The 23,484-nt window shown below is 38.4% G+C and overlaps 1 protein-coding gene across 7 annotated transcripts in view; it reads left to right on the forward strand.

Annotated features, from left to right (window-relative positions):
• Positions 1 to 23,484, forward strand: part of LOC111326783 (transient receptor potential cation channel subfamily A member 1) — a 36,865-nt gene that overhangs the window by 3,244 nt on the left and 10,137 nt on the right. For 2 of the 7 annotated variants that reach the window (XM_088737996.1, XM_088737998.1), the window contains 16 exons: positions 11,432 to 11,525; positions 12,182 to 12,357; positions 14,911 to 15,018; positions 15,377 to 15,485; positions 15,969 to 16,066; positions 16,387 to 16,434; positions 16,694 to 16,879; positions 17,136 to 17,324; positions 17,657 to 17,743; positions 18,041 to 18,126; positions 18,250 to 18,411; positions 19,029 to 19,143; positions 19,556 to 19,725; positions 21,753 to 21,837; positions 22,561 to 22,617; positions 23,276 to 23,355. In XM_088737996.1, coding sequence (XP_088594122.1) covers positions 11,432 to 11,525; positions 12,182 to 12,357; positions 14,911 to 15,018; positions 15,377 to 15,485; positions 15,969 to 16,066; positions 16,387 to 16,434; positions 16,694 to 16,879; positions 17,136 to 17,324; positions 17,657 to 17,743; positions 18,041 to 18,126; positions 18,250 to 18,411; positions 19,029 to 19,143; positions 19,556 to 19,725; positions 21,753 to 21,837; positions 22,561 to 22,617; positions 23,276 to 23,355 — 1,850 coding nt within the window. Of the gene's footprint in view, positions 1 to 2,795; positions 2,931 to 4,230; positions 4,531 to 9,311; positions 9,667 to 10,217; positions 10,260 to 11,431; positions 11,526 to 12,181; positions 12,358 to 14,910; positions 15,019 to 15,376; positions 15,486 to 15,968; positions 16,067 to 16,386; positions 16,435 to 16,693; positions 16,880 to 17,135; positions 17,325 to 17,656; positions 17,744 to 18,040; positions 18,127 to 18,249; positions 18,412 to 19,028; positions 19,144 to 19,555; positions 19,726 to 21,752; positions 21,838 to 22,560; positions 22,618 to 23,275; positions 23,356 to 23,484 lie in introns of those variants that run through there. The other 5 variants (XM_088737997.1, XM_088737999.1, XM_088738001.1 and 2 more) reach the window with 5 other exon arrangements.

Raw genomic sequence — 23,484 nt, forward strand, 5'->3', positions numbered from 1 at the left:
GTGCGTGCCTTTCAAGGCAGTCGTTAAACAAGGTGTTGAGAGTCTCTAATTGATCGTCAGGGTCATCAGTTGATGTTATTACCGATAATGGTAGTGCGGAGAAGTCCTCTAAAAAAGCTGTCTCATTTAAGTTCTTCAGGTTTCTGATGTACTTATATCTTGGCTGATAACGAGCTACGCGGATGTTTACGCACGCGAAGGAGCCATCGTGATCACTCACAATACTGCACGGTATCACACCATGAGATGTTATTTTGGATCGATCATTGATAATAATGTGATCCAGTAAGGTTCGTGATGTTCTTGTTCTTCTTGTAGGTTTGTCAATGATTTGCTTGACATTAAGGGTGTCAAGTAGGAACTTAATTAATGCACATGTGCGAACGTTTGCCAACGTAGCTCTCATTACGTCTAAATCGATAACAATGTCGAAATGCAGAGGTGAGGCCCTGTGAAAAAAAAATTAAATAAGCCCAAAAAGTAAAAATGCAGAAGAGATAAAAGTTAAACAGGCTTCCGAGGAAGAACACGGATGGACTCATGGCTGAGCACTTTTTTAAGAGGACGTCTCACTATTTGGGGAGGTTTTGGTCTATCAAACAGTCCGTTGTCTACGAAGTTTCGCAGAACAATAATGATAAAACTTGTTCATAGTACCATCTTTCTAAATCTACCAACTCAAACGACGGGCTCGACATCGCTGATCCAAGTGGTATACCGTCAGAACGCGTGTCATAGAACCTAGTAAAGATCAAACTCACCGTAGAGTTCTTTGAAGCGAGGATTAAATTCTACACCGGTTTCCCAGCAACGAGGGCTGTTTTTGTAGTTCATTAGCCCTGCATTACCTGCATTACTTTCGTAAAGTTACTTGTTGAGAAGAGCAAGCGGTTCACCACCTTAGGAAACTCGATCTCTGGCCATTTACTCATTGATCGAGAGAAAAAGTTGGTACTCAAAATAGGGATCTATTTCTGCAATAAATTTAGGCTCTTTATCGTCTATTTCTCGATTTTCAGCATGTGTCGTGACGTTGTATTCATAGAGGCATAGTTACGGTTGCTATGGGGTCGCGTGACGTATGAAAGTCATCTATACTGGGGCATTGGAGCGCGACATCCAAAGGGCTGGGCTCGTATCGCCATGTGAATTCAGATCTTATTCTTCTCCAGTTACGCGAGACGAATAACATCCGGCATCCGTTAACTTCGTATGGTTAGAATTCCTGGAAACGTTGAAATCATCGAATCACGCAGCAACTTGTTCAAATTTTGTCCCTCGTTCTTACGTCAGACTGATATGTTTCCGCCAATTGTGGGGATGAAATGTAAGGCTACATATAAGAGCTTTAATAAGTGCACAGGGTTCTACATTTATTTAGGCAAGGAGTTTATAACATCCCAGTGTAAGCTTCCGGGTTGTAAAGTTCAAGTTTTCAGACATAACGGCAACTTTCTCTGAATCAAACGCATTTTCGATTTTCAGTACCACTCTTATAAATTTCATTCAATTTCTCAAAAAAAAAATTAATAAATAAATCGGAGTTTAAAACCTGTGGACGACCGCAAGCGAGACACCAAACCTTTCTTTCTCTATCAATGGGCCAGACAATGTGGCGCCCAAAATGAAGTCATTAGCGAGCAATGCCAAAATGAAGTGTGCAGATCCGTATGGTACCTCCGGACAAGTTTGCGTTTATCCGCATTTTCAACATTCTGTTCTCTCAAACAAAAAGCCTGCATCACCTATGTCATTGACATCATCTGTTTTCAGTTTGACGTGTGGCACATGTCAAAGTGACACATGTCAAAAGTAAAATGTTTTTTGCAAAAACTATTATTTGCGAAATGATAAATGAGCGTGCAAGTGTCACAATGACTGCAATTAGTGGTTAGACAGTGTAACACCGAACGTTTGTCAAGCATTTGGTTCCCGAGTGTGGCAGTCTTCGTCTCAATCACTTTTATCTACTTAATGCCAAGCGAAGTAGCTTTGCCAAAGGAAAAGCTACTCAAAGCACAGCTGAGCCATGTCCTTTGACATTGGATCCGATGTTGCAGTTTGTCGAGTGGAAGCTTTAAGTGCACAAGATTTTTGGAAGAAAGTTCAAATGCTTATATTCAGGACAAGCACAGACTTGCTAATAGGTGTGGTTTTGGGTTCACTTGTGGGGTCGCGTGTATGTACACCCCGCAATACAAAGTGATCGATTCTTACAAAAATATTTTTTCCTTTCAGTATTTTGTACTTGTCACATTTTTTCGGAAATTGCTTTTGAAACTTAAACCAAAACCTTTTGAAAATCTTGATCTTTAAAATACTCAATATAAATTTGAATTTCCAGAATGAGACTAACCTCTCTGTTTATCTGATTGTGATTCTAACAAGAATCCAAACTGTTCTAGAGCTTTTAGTGAAGAAATAAAACAATGCATCGTTTTTGTTTCTGGTCAAGAAGAAAAGGATAAGAAGAAAAAGACAGAACAGTCGCATTAGTAAACAAATCAAATTCTTAACCAACGTTGAATATAAATTTCAAGCCCCAGAGCTAATCAATCACGAAAGAAGATTCAGTATTCCATTAGGCTGGTTCATCTGTAAATACCAGCAGGCCAAATTCTTTTCATAAAAGTGTAGATTTTTTTGCTTGATCCCGGTTAAGTGGAGAACATAGACTTGAACAGATTTAAATAGAATGACGACGATAAGGGGTTGACCCTTTTCGACATGCAAATATCATGCTTATAGCCTATGACCAATAATCAGTTCTGTGATTTTATCTCGGCGGGCCATTTCCACCAAAGAAACAGCTTAAAATGGGTGGATGGACAGAACTTGAAGACTTCTTCCAACCCGACTCCAAAAACACTTTCTCTTTAACTGGCAAACCACTCGGAGCCAAAAAGAAATTCAGTTTAAAGGGACCGCGGGTAAGCTGTTAATTAATCAATACATTATCATAACATTCGGCCGTTAATTATCAGATATGATACCTTAGAGCATTGAAAATGTCTTTCTTTATCATTCATATATTAAAAGAATATCAGTCCTGCATAAAAAATGGTTCAATACAAACCAAAGTGATTTTCTCACAAATAATTTTTTTTGTCTTGGGAGTATGACAAAAAGGAGTTTTGTAAGTAAGTAAAACCTTTATTTAGACACGATAAGTATTGAAGCAGTGCAGCTTGTGGGGTCGTGATAATTTTCGTAATTCGTAATTTCGTAATTTTTGTGGGTTCGTGATAACTTTCGATATTTGCACGTCGAAAAGGGTCAACCCCTTATCGTCGTCGTTCCATTTAAATCTGTTCATGTCTATGTAACAAATGTTTGGTAAGGATGTCGGCACCTCTTTAAACTAGAGAAAAATTTTAATTAAAACCATAATTAAGTGAACAGAAGTTGTTTAAATTAAGTACAACAAAGTGAGCAACCCTACGCACGAAGTTTTTAATGTCCTAACCGTTAGAGAGACAACAATTACGCTTTTTACGCGAGGGTGCGTGAATACGCATGAAGATCTTTGTTTTCATTGCAAAAAGGAAACAGAGGAAAGGCAGTTTCCCTTTCTACTTGTTGCCAAATACTTATCAAAAATTCAAAAAGAAAAACAAAACAATACAAGTGAAAAATTAAGTGACATCCCATATGACGGTAAGATAAGAATTAGACAGGTCTATACAGCTTTCCATTGAGAAATCAGAAAGTCTGGGATTCATGATACCCATGGTGACTGATATCATATTTTAGCCACGCATGTGAGGAAGATAACTTTGCTAGTACTTCTCATCGAATCAACGACTATTTCAAATTCTGACCCTCCTGCTTACCTCACATCAATAAGTTTCCGCTCAGACGGTATAGAAATGCACAACTACTCATGAGAACTATAAAAAGGGTACAGGTTTCTTCATTTTAGAAAATTGTCACTTCTCAAAGTAAACGTCCGTCGCAACGTTTTATCTTCAAGTTATCAAAGCAAATTCTTCTGGATCCATAAAATGGATAATGTATATCAATTCATGGCTATGAGAGTCATTAAAAATCTAGTTAGCCTTCTAGGATCGGTAGGTGTCAGGACGTAGGGCAAAATAAATACGTAACGTCATGCGTGCTTAACTTTTCAACTTTTTTTTTACTTAAGCTATTTTGATGCTAAACCTGTCGGACAATTGATTAACAACAGGAACTTTCAAATCAAAGTAATCATTATGCAGAGTTAAGAGGGCTGTGGGTAGCTCTAAATAAAGCAATCTTTAATACGGTCTGACAATAATTTGGGATGAACATCAACCCCCACACCTCCGGATTCAAAACTAGTTGGAGCCATCGCAACGTTGTTGACACATTTCGTTTAAGTTTCTTATTGGCTCTTTAGTATACATTCTCAACAGAAGGAGGTTCTGTTTCTGAGAGTTCAGAAATTTGTGTGAAGTTGGCAATATGGATGAAGCACTGATAGAGTTAGAGACAGTCACAGATTCAAACGGAAACTGGAAAAAGCCTCCTACTTTGCTTGGAAAACTGGTAAGCCTGTGTCGGTTAATTTCAGAAATGCCTGCATGTATGAAAACACTTCATTCACTACCTGATAGTGTCAGTTTCTCAATATCAAGGCCATCAAATGGCGAGCTACGCTGAAATTTCAGAGAAGCCGCCTAAAATAGCGCATAACATAAACTAGAAGTATCTGTAGTTCTCAAAAAAACAGGTGGTAAATTTCGGTTTTTTTGAGAAAATATAGTTGAAGCAAGTTTGATAAGAGTTTGAAAAGTTTCGAAAGTCATTGCTGGTTCCCGACTCAGAGACAGAGGTTCATTGAGTGGTCAGAAAGATGCGAGTTCCCTTTAAATTTGATTGTTAAACAAGAACTGTGTTCTCCAAAGACCTTGCACCTTTTGTAATTTACCAGTCATTAATAAGGATATGAAGATTACAGTTATTTGAGAACATTCTGTACTCAAGTTTGTCGTGTGTTTATTAAAATGCTAAGACCCGTGGAAAATTAATGCAGAATGGTATGTTTTCAATTATGGAGGATGGCTTTACAATACAACATGACTTTTGAATTGGATATCGATAAAATTAATGATCAGAAAAAAACCCATGGAATGTACATATAATAATGGAAACCGATAAAAGTCGACAGAAATTGATGTTTTTTAATTGTGTTTCGTTTAACGGTGCCGCTCCCAGAAATTTCATTCAAATTCACAAGTAAAAACAACGATAAACAGTATCTTGCTCCCGTGAACTTTACTCTATCTACGAACCAGACATTCTGTCGCGCCTAAAATTAGAAAAGAACCCATCAATAAACAATGTAAAGAAGAAACATGTAAATCCATTCAGCGCCTCAGGGAGGGTTTGCATTCATCCACATTCTAGACCTTAGTTCTTTTTCTTTTAACAAAACAACAGGTCAGTCACGCACTCGCATCACTCGACATTGTTTTATTTGGATGTTTTCGACGATTTATAAGTGAGAAATGATAAACGAGCGTGTGAGGTATCCGGCAAAACAAGAACTACTTTGGTCAAAATAATAGAGCGTAGAAATGTGATATGTGGTTGGTATAACACTGAACTTTTGTAGAGCTGTGCATGTTGGTTCCCGAGCTACAGTCGTTGTCTTAGTCACTAAGCTTTTCTTTTTTTAATGTTCGGTGAGGTGGCCAAAGAAAATGTTACACACGGCTGAGCCATATCCTTCGTCTGTGTACTTTGTGGCACGTTTAGCGATACTTTGAGGGCCGAAAATGGATAGGCTGCATGAATTTCAAGTTTCTTATGGATGTGGTTTCGCTTCGTGGGGTCTCGAGTATGTGCACCCCAGCAACTCAAACTGATGGATTCTTACAAACTGATCAGATTCTTCATTTTTTTACTCGTCAACTTCATTCAAAAAGTGTCTCTGGTAAATTAAACCAAAACCGATTTCAATTCTCGAACCTTTATTATCAAAATGCTTACCTGTTTGGATATTAATTACACCTGGGTAAAATCGAAAAGAGTTTTTAAATGGGGCACGTCCATGGTGCGACAAAAATAAACCAAAGTTTCAGAGACTTTGATATTCCTCGTGCTCATTCCCCTCGCGGCCCCAACTCTTGCAGACAAGTTTGTTGCTCGCCCATCGCGCAAAAGCCAAGTCGCTAAACATCTCGAGAAGAGAGTTGTAAGAGAATGAATTCTCTTTTCCAAACCCAGGTATGTTTCCAAGGGTAGATGAATTTACCTATTGTGTCGAGTCCAAACCGCTCTAATGTATTCTAACGCAAAGCTTTATTTCTGCCGTTTTTTAGTTTTAACAAAAAAACAAGGAGACGACGATATTAAGTAAAAAACCTTACAATTCAAATCCTATATTTACTTTTAATAGAAATTTCAATCCTCAGAGCTTATCTACCTTGTACAATGACTCTTAATATCCTATTAGCTGTGTTTAACTATGGACAGGTTGATCTGAGGATACCTCAGACCAGATTCTTCACATAAAAAGTTTTAGTAGTCACTCTTTGGGATTTCTTTCCTATGTGACCTGAGCTAGATGGGAAAATTTCCGATAACTGATCTAAAAGGAACGACGGATACAGAGGAGCGACGCTGAGCAATATGCAAAGTTTAATAAGAATGAGTAAACTGGTAAATAATAATTGTCCTATCATAATATTCACCAGTTAAGCATGATGCTTTAGAGAATTGTATGTCTTGCTTTTCCATTGCGGAATACAAAATATCATTTTCTCGCAAAACAGTAAACCGTATCTTGGGAGTGCGACAAATGAGCTTTTTCATGGCAAATGTTTGGTAACACTGTCGGTACCTCTTTAAACAAGAGAGAAATTTATTCAAAACCATAATTTTGGAGTAAACTCTTTTTTCAATTCTCGTAGTAGGATCCGGCATCTTGTTTCGCCGCCAAATCCATAGTTACGACGCAAAATAAAGCTTGAAGAAGCTGCATCTATTTGAGGTAAATTCTCAGGGCTAAAAAAAATCGTTTTTCGAGGCTTTCATATCTTGTACCTGATTTTGCGTTACCGTGCATTGGGAGGCCGCGTAAATACGCAGTATGATATCTATTCAAATGTCACCAATTTCATGATAAACGTTCAACATGACTAGACCCTTCGCAGATTTCACTGATTTACCAAAACCATAATTTTCAAACTAAGGCTTTTCCCTCTGAAATACTGATGTGTATTAAACTGTTCAGCGCACTGTGATAAGCCATGCACTGATTTTGGGTTCACGAACACTTTACTCACATAGCGGACTGCTCATGAGCCGTTACTATGGTACATAAGTACACAAGGACCTCAGAACTAGCCTGGCTGTAGAAGGTTTCCCTTGTGATGCAAGATTGAGAGCGCTGACAATTTGCCTTGTTTTGAACAAAATAATCTTTACGTATGATGCTCGATCCTCGCAGTAAAGAGCGCTATTTATACAATAGCGAAAATCTATAAATAGCGCTCTCTACTGCGAGGATCGAGCATCATACGTATCTATAACCGCAGTTCAAAATATATGAACTTCATATATTCATCGTACCAAACTAATCTTTGTTTCATCGCTTTGTGCCGGTTTAAGCAGCAGTCAATCCGCTGCGAAACCACTATTCATCACCTACTCCGGCCACAGTCTTACTTAAGTTCTTCTAAGATTAATGGTAAAAAAGGAAGGATAACTACTTTAAATTCTGGGATATCGATCCCGGTACCTCGCGCATGCTATGCGGGCGCTCTACCATTTGAGCTAATCCCCCATGAACGCGAAATCACCCTCTTCACTGCGGGTACGTATCCACATCGGACATTTTTCTGTGTCCGGACAAAATTCTAACATATTTTCCCAGATATGAAAATAATGACAATACTAAAAAACTTGAGCTCATTCATTTCTTTCCAACTGCAACTTCCGAAAGCTTTAATTTTTTTATCATGTGCAGATTCTTTGAAATATCATGACTCGTCACAGTTCGTTGCGAAGCTATGTTATCGAAAGACGATTCAAAGAATTACAGAAAATTATTCCCTTTTCTAGGAGCACCATCATGTTGTTAAGCTCCGTTTTCCTTCCAATAATGAGTACTTGCTCATCCCTTTTCACTCCCGGTGGAGCATAGGTCCAAAGAAACCTCACGCCATCTCCTTCTATGCCGGGCCAACTTCTCTGCATTCCAGGTGTAGCCTGCTTTGGCCGCCTCCTTGTCCACGGTTCTCCTCCAGCTGTTTCTAGGACGGCCTTGTTTTCTCTTCCCCTGTGGGTTCCACCTCAGTGTATGCCTGGTAACATTGCTGTTCGGTTTTCTGAGGGTGTGCCCTATCCAACCCCAATTGCGCCTTATAATCTGGATGTCAATTCGTTCCTGTTCAGTTCTTGCTCACAAATCCAATATATTGAACGTGTACTTGAGATACTTGAAAACTGTCAGTGGAGCCGTATAAATGACGTCATAGTCGTGAACTCTGCGCAAAAAAGACATCTCTTCGATAAGGGCAATTCGCTCTCTTCCTTTAGTCTCCCTGTTAGAAAGGTTCGACTGTATTTTGTGAGATTTCAAGGATACAGAGTGTAAGGAAAGCAGTGGGGTAGGATCATCACTGTAAGACTGACTTGCTTTAATCTACGTTGTAAGAGGTGTATGAGCAACCATATCTGAAACGTACAGTTCCACACTGGCTCATAAGGTCACCAATTAACTAAATTGTCAAACAAAAGAAGTCCACCGAATAAACTGAATGGCAATGCACTCACAGTGGAACTAAAAGGAAATTTGTGTCATTGACGTTGAAGAAGCGTCATTACATTTCGTGTTTCGAGTTTACTTTTAAACTTCTTCATTACGCAAGTAAACTTTTTTATTGTCTGCTTAGCGCTTATATCGTCGTTAGTTTAGAGATAATTATACATATGTAAACCGCTGGACTATTACTAAAACATCTCCAGGAACTCCTAGGAACGTAATTAAGTAAGATACAAGAATCGCAATCTTTTTCAGGCCTTTATCTGGTATTCTGAATGTCGACAGTTATTTACGAATCGTCTAAAAAGTGGAATGCTAGTCCTTTGCTTCTCTAAATATATTACATTAGAATCGATCTGCATATCAATAAAATGAATCAAACTATTGTCAACAAACGCACGTCACCGTTAGTAAAGTCGCCTTAAATTTATTCGGCTATGGGACAGATGTCAATAAATTTATTGTTAAGCGCGGTCTAAGTTGGGTGCAAATAGACTTTAAGAGCATCTGCAATATGTAGGAAATAACTAAGTTCCCAAAGAAACGTGCTGACGAGACCAATATTTTCTAGGCGGTCAAGAGGCACAATTCGCAATAGTCCCAATATGGCGGCGTCTCCTGGAAGTATGTACCAAAAACAAGTTCTTAAAAAACGACCAACGTCCAACCTTCAGTCATCTCTAAGTCATTTGTCCAAATCGGACCGATATAAAGAGAAAGATATCCCTTTAAATTCAAATCCTCCAGGCAGCCCTGTGATACAGCGATCAAACAACGGTTTAAGGAAGTTCAGTCAAATTAGTGCGCATTCCGATGCTTCTGTGGCGAGTGAAAACCTCACTGATACAAACAGTAACTCAACTAAACAAACAAGGACGCCAAAAAATGCCATTCGGGCAAAACATCACCAGGTAAGGGATTTTACCTTAGGCAAGCTTTGAAATGAGAAAGAGTTTTCAGTGTGATGTCTATTGTTTAGTGATGTTTTGATGTGTTTGGAAAGACCGAGGATTATATTTACTTACGTATTTGCATCGATGACTCGCTACCCTTCCTGCCTGGAAGTGTATCCAGCTATTTGATTGAAACAAAGTGTCAATTTTTACATCTGAAATTTCAAAACTGAATCATATTTCCCGAAATTTCATAAAACGCTAAGATAAACATTGCTGCTGACCAGCCTTGAGGTTTGATACTAAATTTTAGCCATTCAAAACAGAAAGCTTAACAGATTAGGCCACCGTAGCTGTAATCGAGCCGAATGTAATTATTATTGACGTCCGATGTTCATAACTTTTAATAAGACACTCACTCTTGAAAGAGTTTATTTGTGGCGCAGCCTGGTCGAATATATCTAAAATACATTGCTCGCATGCAGTCGCATTAACTCATGAGTACACCAGTGTAACAAACCGGACAATAGAAGTCATAATACAGTGAATATACATGTATTGGTCCACAACCAATACATATCATGATGGAATTTTCATCTTATAGAAAGCTGGTGAGATTTGTACTTATTTTTAAATTTTCACTTTTATAGGTTTCTGTAAGGTAATAAGTATTAAGCGAATAGCGTAGCTACAAACCGGTAACTTGTTAAGCATGCTTCGGGCCAAAGACTTGCAGGATGATTAGGCTTTTGTTGGCTTTTGTTGTTTGCATTCAAAAAGAGGTACGAAATATTAGACCATATGTCAATGACTACATGCTTCACAAGAGTTCTTCTCGCCATGAGCATTGCAAGCGACTGTTCAAAGTCTCATCCCAAGAGTTTGCAAATGAGCTATCCATTTTATTTGGTCTAAGATTAAATTCAGGAAACAAATAATTTCATTTTTTAACCGAAATGATTTTTCAACCAATACTTTCCACTGGGTGGATAGGGTGTGAACATATCCGACAGTAGTGTGAACACTCAAAAAGTTCTGCTAAATGCGAAGGAAGAAGCTCATCCGGTTCCTTTGGCATTTATTTTAATTAATAATGCCTAGAATTATTGCAGAGTTTCCTTGTACTAAGAGAGCGAAGAATGGTAAAGAGAATCACTCTGGGATACTCTCAGGAAACTTTCGCTGTTAAAGTTAATTTCTCATTTCGTGCAAAGTGTATCAGATAATATTCAGAGGACGATAAAAAAAATCCAAGGTAAAAATGACGGCAAAAACCTGCAAAATCCACTGTTGAGATGATTGGCGGTTAAATTCCCGGCAAAGAGAGTAATCGGGGATAATTCGGGTCAACTGATAACAGTTCAATTTATCAAATTAAATAGTTCAAGAATTCATCATCCTAAAGCAAATCGGACAACCCGAATGTGATTAAAGAACTTACGTCATATCCTCGATTTGTTGTGAGAATCAAAGATGGTTAAACAAAGTCCTTAAAGGTTACATATTATGATGAAACCCTGGAGACGCCTGGTTTAGAACGTGTGAAAGAGGGTTGTTTATTTTCAAAGCATAAATGTGTCTGTCTCGTTCTATGTTTGTGCACGCTTAGCATGTTCAGACTTTCGAATGGGCAGACTCTTGGTCATCTTTTAAATTTGATTGGCTCATTTGTTTACCACATTTTAACAAGAGATATCTATTCTGTATTCTTTGCTGAATCTATGTTATTCAAGCGTTATACTTTTACTAATTCTTGACATTGGCGGGTTTTTTCCATGGACAGAAAGCGAGCAAAGGCAACAAAGTACAGAAACTGCATCATGCAGCTTTGTCTGGAAACGAGGCTGAAGTACAAAAATTACTTGGAAAAGGAGTTGGTGAGTGTGGACTTACAACTCTAAAACTCATTTAGACCATTTATGGCAACTATTCCTGTATTTGTTTTGAGTCCCATTTCGAGCAACTCATACCGGACGACAGAACTCCATTCGAACTGTTTTTCCTGTCATATTTGTTCCAATATAATCATGACCGTAGCTGGCCCCCATTATTTGAATTGAATGTAAGTACTGTAACTAATGTAAAAAAGAGAAACAAAATTATTATTAGTTTCAAAAGGAACACTACAGAAATTAAATTAAGATATTGGATTGAAACTGTGAGCAGAGAGAAAGCTAACGTGAAGAAAAAGCTACATATGAATAAATGAGCTTATGGATATCCTTATCAGGATGTGCGTGTTTCATACATTGTTTTGTATCTTTCTTTCTTGAAACATTCGTACAGAAAAATCCACTTCAGGTGTATTTTTGTAAAGTTCCAATGCTTGTAAATCAAATTGGCGTTATTCACTTAAAACTTTGTTATTCTTTATCACTTGGCGGGCGTATAACGATACAAAATGGCTGCATTTTCTGAGGATAAATCAGGACTGATATAACTTTTTTGTTTTCAGTTGGTTTAGTCCATTTTGATCTATCCATCAATTGCTTTGGATAACTCTAAGATATATCTTTATATTTGTTTCCCCTAGAAATAAATACTCCAGATGCATTTGGCAAGACGCCGTTGCATAATGCCATTATTGGTAAACATCTCAACATCGTTGACCTGCTGCTGAAATCAGGAGCTGATGTCAAGTGTCTTGATGAGCGAGGAGACACGCCTCTCCATGCTGCTGTCAGAGTTGATAGCGAGGCAATTGTTGTGGTTAGAAAACATAATGTCTGTTTTTGTTTTATTGATACATCTCTGCTTGTCGTTTGGTATAACAATTACAAAAGCTGACGTTTCGAGCGTTAACCCTTCGTCGGAGCGATTAGAGGAATTGTGGGTTGTGTGTGCTTTTAAAGGCAGAATATGGAGCTACGTTATTGGTGGAAACATGGCAACGAGAAAAACAAGAATCAATTAGTGGAATGAAAAGCGTTCGTTGATCCCAGTGAGATTTAGACTGCCGGTTTGAAAGATGAGCTTTTGTTCAAGATTTTTACGGCTTTCCGTGCTACCTAAGTGTAAGGAAAGACTGCAGAGAATGATTAGGTAAATTAAAATATCTAGCGACTGGTTTCGATGTGTCCTTGACATTCTTTTCCACGTCTCGAAGGTGTTCTCGGAATCGGTCACCTAGTCTTCTGCCTGTTTCGCCGATGTATATCTTTTTGCAATAAGTGCAAGTTATGCAATAGATTACATTGGTGGAGGTGCACGTGAAGTGATCGGTGATCTTAATGGATCGTTTAGGTCCCGATAGTTATCAGTGTTGTGAATGAAAGGACACGTTTTGCATCGTGCACGAGCGCATTTAAAAGTGCCTGGTTGGTCATTAGTCTCAAAAGAACTTCTGACCAAAAAATTGCCTATGTTTTTGTCGCGTTTGAATGAAATGAGCGGAGGCTGCGAAAAGATAGTGCTTGTCTCTGGATCGTTTTGAAGTAATTTAAAGTTTTTAAGAATGATGGATTTAACTGAGTGGTTGTGAGGGTGAAACGTGAGAGTGAATGGAATGCGTAACCCGCCTGAACGACAGAAACAGGGTAGCCACGTTATCGAAAAACTGGCACATTGACTCTGATTTGTGGTGGAAATCAGAGTCATCACTATATAAACGACGAAGTCTTAGAAACTGAGTAAAAGGAATGCATAAACCGTTACCTTCGATTGAAACTTTGATGTCTAAAAAGGATAAAGAATTGTCAGAAATTTCCCAGGTATATTTCAGAGCCAGGTGAAAAGAATTGACTGCGGTTATGAATTGAGTGAGCTCCTCTCTGGTAGAGGAGGTAGCATCGATACAGTCGTCGATGTAGCGACCGTAGAGTTCAGGTTTGGACCCGTTGTATTGGCAGAAAAATTGATGTTCGACATCAAAGTTTTTAGACATCAAAGTTTCTATTGAAGGTAACGGTTTATGCACTAGTGTGTATTACAAACCTACAGACTCGCATAATTACTTGTTATATTCGTCTTCGCATCCATCTCACGTTAAGAATTCCATTCCTTTTCCTCAGTTTCTAAGACTTCGTCGTTTATATAGTGATGACTCTGATTTCCACCACAAATCAGAGTCAATGTGCCAGTTTTTCGATAACGTGGCTACCCTGTTTCTGTCGTTCAGGCGGGTTACGCATTCCATTCACTCTCACGTTTCACCCTCACAACCACTCAGTTAAATCCATCATTCTTAAAAACTTTAAATTACTTCAAAACGATCCAGAGACAAGCACTATCTTTTCGCAGCCTCCGCTCATTTCATTCAAACGCGACAAAAACATAGGCAATTTTTTGGTCAGAAGTTCTTTTCAGACCAACCAGGCACTTTTAAATGCGTTCTTTTCAGATCAACCAGGCACTTTTAAATGCGCTCGTGCACGATGCAAAACGTGTCCTTTCATTCACAACACTGATAACTATCGGGACCTAAACGATCCATTAAGATCACCGATCACTTCACGTGCACATCCACCAATGTAATCTATTGTATAACTTGCACTTATTGCAAAAAGATATACATCGGCGAAACAGGCAGAAGACTAGGTGACCGATTCCGAGAACACCTTCGAGACGTGGAAAGGAATGACAAGAACACATCGAAACCAGTCGCTAGACATTTTAATCTACCTAATCATTCTAAGCAACATATGGCAATCTGCGTTCTTTCTTTACACCTAGGTAGCATGGAAAGCCGTAAAAATCTTGAACAAAAGCTCATCTTTCAAACCGGCAGTCTAAATCCCACAGGGATCAACGAACGCTTTTCATTCCACTAATTGATTCTTGTTTTTCTCGTTGCCATGTTCCCACCAATAACGTAGCTCCATTTTCTGCCTTTAAAAGCACGCACAACCCACAATTCCTCTATTCGCTTAGACGAAGGGCTAACGCTCGAAACGTCAGCTTTTGTAATCGTTACGGTGGCCAATTTACCATTTCAACTTTGTTGATATATCCAAATTATTTCGTTACTCCCACCGACGCAGCCCCAAACAGTTTCTTTCGAGACTATCAGCCTTTATTCGTTTGTTATAACAGTCCACCTCTTCACTGGATCTTGAGCAGAAAATTAAGTCTCGATCTTTCTTAGGACTATATTGATTACTGTGAATAAATGCCCTTTTCTTGATCAATTCTCATCACGGAATGGAAGGTGGTGTCCATCTGTGCGTGTGAGGTGTACCTAACTGTAGCGTGAGCTACAACGCACGGTACATCATGATTGTAGTAAGCCTTATTAACAAGGTCATCTATTTTTAATATCTCTAGCTATTGTTGAACGACAGTAAAAGCAATGCTAATGCGAAAGGATTCGGGTCCTACACGCCTCTTCACATTGCTGCTCAAATGGATTGCGTCGACATTTGCAAGCGATTGGTAAGAAATTATGGGTGGCATTTTAATCTTTCAGGTTTAATCTTAGAGAATTTTTGAGACAAGCCACTGAATATCATATGAAAAGGCATTAGTGGCTAAACCTTTGTGATGATATGTACCCCCAGCAAGATAATTCGTAAGGGATGATAAAATCGAGATGCACTTGAATTAGTTGTCAAGAAAACAGGTAGCAGTAACATATTGTACATAGTGAACTATAAATCTACCGAAGCAAGTGAATTGTTGTTCTCTCCGAGAATGTTACTCAGGTTTAAAAGGTAGTGGTCAATCAGTGCTTGAATCCACAAAACTGAAGAGATTCATTTCCCACCTTTTACAAAATGTTCTACTTTTTTAGGTGGAGCATGAAGGCGACATCGCTCAGGCAGCTGAAGACAACATGACTCCCTTTGGTTTAGCAATCGCTAAGGGAGCGCAGTCTGTGTCTGAATACTTTGCTGGAATCGGTAATTCAATTCAACTTTCGGGGAAAAGTATGAGTTAGGCGGTAAACTCATCAGAGATCATTAGGATAGATATTTCCGGTGAAAAATGTCTGCTAACAGGAGAACCTATTCGCCCTTTTATTTTCTTTAATGATGCAACTAACCGTTTAAACCAAGATACTTGTTACAGTACCCTCTGCATATTCGCCCAGAGCACTGTCCACTAACGTGGATTATTCTCCCACAAGGGACGTGAGTCGAGTCTCTATATATCCTTTGAGTCCCTTCAATGACATATAGTAAATCTTACAATTTTCAGGGAATTTGACACCAGACTGTGTCCACTGGTGTGACCAGTATGATCACTTGTGCCAGAATACTGCACCACTATATTTTTCCACTATGTATCCTGCTCCTTCTCTATTTTAATACTTATCCGTATAAACCAGTCAAAACATTTTTCGAAAGAATTTCCCGACTGCAATTTCTCGCTTTCCTTTTTAGTGAAAGAAAAAGACCTGAATTTAGAGGGTCTCCTCTACAGCGTTGACGATGAAGGTAGCACCTTGCTCCATCTTGCGGTGGACAGCGGGATTCTCCCGGTGAGACACATTTACGAACTGAACCCCCTTTTTTTTACTGCGACAATAGGAATATTTGAAACGCTTGAAATAGACTCTTCACCTGACGTAATTATGGGTTATGGTGAAGGGAAGTGGTAGGATATGTAATATCTGCAGCGATAAGTATAGTTCAACCTCTAAAGAAATAAATGCTCCCACGAAAACAAACAAACAAACAAAAAACAATCGAACAGAAAACTGATACATTTTCATGATCCTTAAAGGGACTGAGCCTGTTTTTATTTAGTGCATCAAACTTGATTTCTTTTGGTGACATAATCTTCTCTTCGCTATTCTAGATTGTAGGACTGTGTTTAAAGCTTGGATCAAATGTGCGGCAAACAAAGGTAACACATTTTTACTCGTATCGTAATCCTAAAGAAAAAATAATTTGTGTCCAAGGGTTTGAGCGCATGAAAAAACTCGGTTACTTGCTTTATTTAAATCAAATTTCTTAAAGTGAAATAAACTCTACGGTAAATCGACAATAGAACTCGTAATTTACCTCCTTCAGAGTCCTTTATACTTTTTTACTTATAATCTTAGCAACTCGTGGATATTTTAAAGAAATGATTTTATTAATGTTCACAATTTACCCCATAATAGGGATCAGATAACAGTACTGCTTTACATCTGGCATGCTCACAAGGCTCTCTGGAGATCGTTCAACTTCTGACCAGTGAGGTCCGAGATATCTGCAAAGAAGAGATCATCGATGAACAAGGCATGTTTCCCATTCACCGTGCAGCAGTGAACAATCACTCCCTGGTGGTAAACTTTTTATTAGATCAGGTGAGGGATTCGTTAAAATTATATTCTACAGAAAGTGCTTTTTTCCTGCTGTTATTCCGTTTCTTTTCCTTCTTCCTGCAACTCTATAGAGTATCTCAGAAAAGCTGAGTCTTTTCGAACCTAACCTGAAAACACATTAATTGGGACAATGACGGTGATAAGGCGCTGTTCTTATGTTTCATTTGTCTCATTTGGATACATGCTTGGGTCATCCTGAGTCCTTTCCATTTATTACATATGAATTATTTTTATTCAGGGTGCCCAAGCTGACCCCCGCGACATTGAAGGCCGAACTCCTCTTTTCTTGGCCGCCTCAGTGGGTGGAACAGAGACTGTTCAGCTCCTGATGGATCGGGGAGCAGATTTAACACTCAAAGATATGGAGTTACACTCGGCTCTACATGTAGCTATTGGGAACACAAATACCATGGAAGCCTTAATGAAGGTACCTACGCCACAACATCATTAATTAAAGTTGTTTTCATTTATCACTTTTTCTTATTATTGGACAAATTATGTAAGAATTTGGTTTTTCGCCGGTGGGAACACACTTTGTTAAAATGTATGCAAGCCTCCGCTTCTTATATAAACACAGGTCTGCTCTCTTTGTTGTTGTAATTGATTCTAGTACATTCATAAACCAATCAAGAGTAATGAACTATCGTTAAAATTTTTCGCCACGTCCAAAATATGCTCTAGCCCGAACGACAATGAAACCCTTTGCACTTTCGTAAGATTACATGTGACCATGTATATTATCCTCTTAATTGATTACAGAGTCCTGCATCCAAGTCATTAGTGGTTGACAAAGATGCAACTGGATATACTCCGGTACATTATGCAGCACGAGCTGGATATCTTCAGGTACTGAGATCAAAGTCAGTCTGTTTTTCTGCTGATTTTAAGTTACAAGTAAGTAAAGAAGGTCGTTTTCATGGAACGTGATGCTGTTCATATTGTCGAAAGAAAATATTCTGTTAACAGCAAAATTGTTGGTAAGAGCTAGTGTGTGGGAGATGAACTCTTTTTTATGCTAATCATCCCTTTAACTTCAACGCAAACATATGATCCTAATCTCTGAAAACTCCCGAGCAGTACAAGAAAGTGTAAAAAATACCAACTCTTTCTTTTCGTTTGTTGATATTTGTTTTCTCTCTGAAGCACATCACACTCTTTACTAGCAAGAACAAAGCTGCTGCACAAGTCACATCAGATTCACTGGATACGCCTCTTCATATCGTTTCTCGGTATGCTTTTCAGACCTGTAGCATTTCCATCAATTGTTTTTCTTTTTGATGCTTCAAATGGTGGTGTTTTTTTGGTAATCATATGTTTTTATTGTGAAGCTTTAAATAATTTTTTCTCTATAGGTATGGCTGGTTGGAGATTGCTCAAATGCTACTTAAAAAAAGAAATGTGAGAATCATAAATGTACAAAATAGCCAAGGAAAAACACCCCTGCATTTTGCCTGTCATGAGGGCCATGAACAAATAGTTAAACTTCTCTTGTTGGAAGGTGCAACCGTTGAAAGGTAAAACTGATAGAGCATCATGCTTTTCTCTTTTTTTTATCTAGTATTTTAAACATATTTTAACTACTTGAATAGTTAATGAACTTTGAAATAGAATGGATCATAGCTTTAGATTGCTGGCCAGTATTGATTGTCCGGTACGGACAGAAATTGCAAAACGATCGTTTTATTAGTATGGATTCATAATTTATAATTTATCAAAGTAGAGTAATAATTTTAAATTTAGAAATCTATAGCCTTATAAATGTGTTTTATATATTCGTGTTTGTATTTCGCATGAAATATAGCCTTATAAATGCGTTTTATATCTTCGTGTTTGTATTTCGCTTGAAATTGTAATGTATTTTATTTCGTTTATACTCAGGGCTCCCATTGATAGCAGGTAGCTCTTTAGGGCTTCTGACGGGACTACCCTGAGGTTTATTTTTATTTTTATATAAAGGCATCCATCCATCCATTTTAGTCAATTAGTCAACAATTAAGTGGTCAATCATTCGCGGGCTTGTAAGATATAGGCGAAAACTGTAAGTCGATGCATTATTTTTGCGGCCCCGGAGCACTTTTAGGGACTAAGGAGGAAAGATTGACTCTAACTTTATGGTCAACGCTTTCATTAGGGATCATCATGACCGCACACCACTTCACCTGGCAGCTGCAAGAGGCTCAGAGGGTTGCGTCGAGTACATACTGCAAACGCATCCGGAAAGTTTAAACTCTCTTGACAAACATCAGGTATTCATTTCACTTAAACTTATATTTGTCAGTTACCAGACCAAAGGTTTATATTTAAAGTTGTGGATTGGTGTAACATTTTGCTGCGAAGTGGAAAATTCGAAATGAAACGAGGCATGTTACTTCTTTGTACACCATTGGTGCTTGAAACCATTTTCAACTGTTTAAAAAATTCGCTTTTGCTTCCTCCGAACTAATAATTTCATACAAACATTTTGACACAAACACCAAGCGACATAAACACCACGTAAATTGCGCTTTGTAACTTATTCATGCATTTTACATTAACTAACTAGGGTTTCCTTGATGTTTAAAAGAAAAACTTTCTAATGGGTTATGTATTCCCTTTCCTTTTGGATGTTTAAATTCATTGACTTCAAGAGTAACGAGTTAACTCCTTTTATCGACCCAGAACACGGCTCTCAATCTGGCAGCGACTGCTGGCCATGCGTCCCTAGTAACTTACCTGCTCACTGTTAAAGAACAAGAGATCTTGTTGAACTCGCAAAATCAAAACGTTCTTGATCTTGCCATCTCCAACCACAAAGCAGCGGTTGCTATGGCAATAATTGAACATTCAAGGTAAGCACTTGCCTAGGAAGGACGACTATCTTGTACGTATAGATGACAACTTTGTGATCTTTCTATGAAAAATACTGGCGATAATGCTTCTTACGAGGAATCTTCACTTTTCGCGTAGCTGGTGGTTTATAATTCGCCAGAGATACGTTATGGCAGCGCAGCTGTGACAACTTATGTACATGTAGCCATAGGGAGAGCCACCCCGTCACAGGTACAGTTTGGGTTTACAGGTTTGGAAATTTACCTCAAGGAAGGAAGTAATCAGGCAGTGTGCGTACTCCGATTGCATTGCATTGTGGTTGCGTTATTTTCAATAAGGAGTTAAAAGCGGTAGAAATGGGCAGAGTTTGACTGAATATTCCATAAAAGCTAGGCCGTTTCTTGTTCCTTTCACAAATATAATTTGATATATTTTGAACGTGTAGAAGTATTTTTCGTGCGTATTTCTCAGGTATTATATCGTTCTCAAGGACAAACGCAAGCACTGTTTTTTAGCATGTAATTTGAGACAGGTTTTCCAGAAGGTCAAATTCGTTGTGCGTCGTAGTTTGCAGCCTTTCAAAGATTTTTATGGCCACTTTGATCCTTCTTCAACAGCTCTGACCAAACGCGCTCAAACGTGCTCCAACGGTACAAATGTTTTATGCATTTAAGTGATGGTATTTGAGACCCTTTTGTGGAGCGAAAAGGCCCATTGTTGCGTTTAGTGTGTCGCGTTACATAGCTTTACTACTGCAGGGACATCTATCAATCGTGTTGCAAATCTACTTTCCTAAGTGAAGGAAAATTAAATAATCGTGAGCGTTGTATGGTAAATCTCCTATCTTGATCACTGAATGAAGGACAGTTTAATTAAAGCAATGAAAAGAGTCACTTGATCCATGAAAACCTCTACCTTGCGTGAGGCGACACGCCGGAAAGCCGGAAAGCAAAAGGTAGTCGACCGTTGAAAGGTGTTGATAGGCCTGTGTGTCTCCTACCATTCGCTAGCCCTTTTAAATCTTCTACCCTCAAAGTTTAGCTCTTATTAGGATAACTCTTGATGACTTTCCTTTGCGATGTGATAATAAGGGTCAGTTTTGAGGTGTCATTTCCCCATCTGTATGTTCTCGAGGTCTAGCAAAGCCGGATGAGATTGTTTTACAAAAGGCAATACTTTCTTCTGTGCGCGCGCTACTTTCTTTGTTTCAGAGTATACTTCTCTCCTGAAGTAACAACTCCAGAGATACGTTTCTCAAAACCCTCATATAGGTTTCCTCATATTCTCGATAAGTATTTTGAAACTCTGTACGTTTTTACTAAACGTGGGGCGCAACAAATTCGCTCTTAGGAGGCGTGGGGATTCTCCTTTTACAAATCCCGTATTTACGCTCCGTGGAAAAAGTTCGTGTACCACAAGGTCTCTGTCTCTTTAATATGCGTTTGCATGTCAAGGGTCAATTCCCTGTTAAATAACTCGCGTCTAGGAATATAGTTTCTGACTCGCTGTTGCCATTTGTGTCGAGATTTTTAGGCAGATTTCGAATCTTTCTTTGAAATAACTTCAGCTGCCTCCTAAGAACGAATTCGTCACGGAGGAATGACAGGAGTCGCGCAGGCCTGTCAAACGTTTTAACTTTCCAAGGAACGGCAACAGACAGTAAATCCCCATTACAATCCACTTTATTCACGCTATCACGCTGCCACCAAAGAAGTTCACTCCAACGTGTCAAGATGCAAAATGACTCAATTTTCGTTTTACTACCATGATGCAACGCAATCAGACTGCGCACACCGCCTGGGAAGTAATAGCAACTGGGTAACAGTTATTGGAAAGGCTGATTTAGGATTAAGGATGTCAACACTTATCCATATAATGGAAAACATCGCCTAAATTTTTCCAAGCACAAGGTGAGGAGGTTCAGTTAGAGCTATTCTTCAGTATTTCGAGGTTACTCAGGCTCATGCTCTTACGGTGTTGTTAATTGCACTACTTGTGAACGATTGCCCTCACCAAGTTATTGGATATTCTTTCGTCCACTCCACAGATGGAAGGAGGTAATGGATTCAGCTGTGGGTGGAGGGGTGTCTCAGATTCAAACATTGGTAGAAATGATGCCGGAAGTGGCAGAGGTGAGTGACATGCAGAATTTAACACTCAATGCGATTAACTCAGTTCTCACCTTTTTGCGTGTGCAGCCCACCAAGACTTACGTGAATAGTTGTTTTAGTATATACTATAAAAAGGTAAAATAACATAACACAAAGAGATTATTTTAACTCACTTATGCCTACAACGATTATGATATTTTTGTGTGCAAATCCCATGTGAGTTGCTTGGAAATGAATAGCAAAGGATGTTCGGAGTTTGAGTAACCAATCAGAGAGCTCCCTAAGCGCTTTCCACTGTTTTAGTGTATACTAAAAGAAAGTACATTCTTAAAAAAAATTCTATCAGATATATAATTGATTTACATGAAACAAGACTAAATAAAGAAATAAAAATATAATGAGATACGATGAAATATATGAAGTTCATATATTTTGTACTGCGGTATTAGATACATATGATGCACGATCCTCGCAGTAGACAAATAAATAGCGCTATCTACTGCGAGGATCGTGCATCATCTGTAAAAATATAATACCAGCCAGAGAAAAATATTTTATTCTTCAACTAAACGGTTTTTCGTATACATACCTTTAGTAATATTAATATTTAAATTTCTACCTGATTTTATTATAGTCATCTTGCTTGGCCAGTGTCTCATTCTCATTTTAGTTCTAATGAATCTGTAGTATCGTTTAGATAACCTAACATAACTCTCTTCTTTTGATTTTTTTCTTGTTTTCTAGCGTGTCCTTGATCAGTGTGTTGAACAAGAGGGCGATCCAAGCAGTAAGGATTTCAAAGTAAGCTGCCTCTTCAATCTTAATGGATAGTTTGCTCTAAAAATAAAAGCAACAGCCTGTACGTAGTACGTTTACTTAGTTTCTAAGTCCTAAGATGGTTGTAATGTGCTGTAAGGATTTGAAAATATTTTAGCACCATATGCTCTTCACGCAGTCATATGCCCCATTCGTTATTGGGTTCTCAATGTTCATTTGGTTAAAATCATAATTCCTATTATCATTATCATTATTACATGTAAAACTACTGTCATTAATCATTAAAAAATGAATATGACTCCGGATTTGAAGAAAACATCCTACTTAGCTAGAATATCTCACGACGTCTATTTCAGAATTATAGTTGGTCAGGGTCATACGACTTTGGTATTAAAAAGCCAAAAACAGACAAAATCAGGAAAAGGAGAACTAAACACAGAATTAGAATATCGAGAGGACGAATGTAGGCAACGAAACAACGTTTTTGGAGGTTCGAGGTAAAAGTCCAGTCTTGCTATCACTTTTCAACAGATTAAGCAAGCCTTAATCTGAGCAAGATTAGACTAAGCAAGGCTTAATCTAAGCTTTACCTACTCGATACCCCACGTTTATTTATTCACTTCGTTTCAATCATTTATCTCTTCTTTTACTTATTCATCAATCTATGAAAATATCTTTTCAGGTAACGTATGATCTGCGGCTGATTCAAGGAAAGCAAAGCATTCTCGCAACTTCGTTTGAACATTCATTAGATGCGCTAAAGGTGAACAATTCATTACAGTCTTTTTAATAACCATAAACGTTTTGTTTCTGGATGCGAGGAAGAATAACCATTCGTGTACAAATTTACGCCGGTTTACAAAGTACAGTCTGACTATCTGGATGACTCAT

This window comes from Stylophora pistillata, chromosome 11, assembly GCF_964205215.1.
Source record: "Stylophora pistillata chromosome 11, jaStyPist1.2, whole genome shotgun sequence".
In the NCBI taxonomy this organism is placed as follows: domain Eukaryota; kingdom Metazoa; phylum Cnidaria; class Anthozoa; order Scleractinia; family Pocilloporidae; genus Stylophora; species Stylophora pistillata.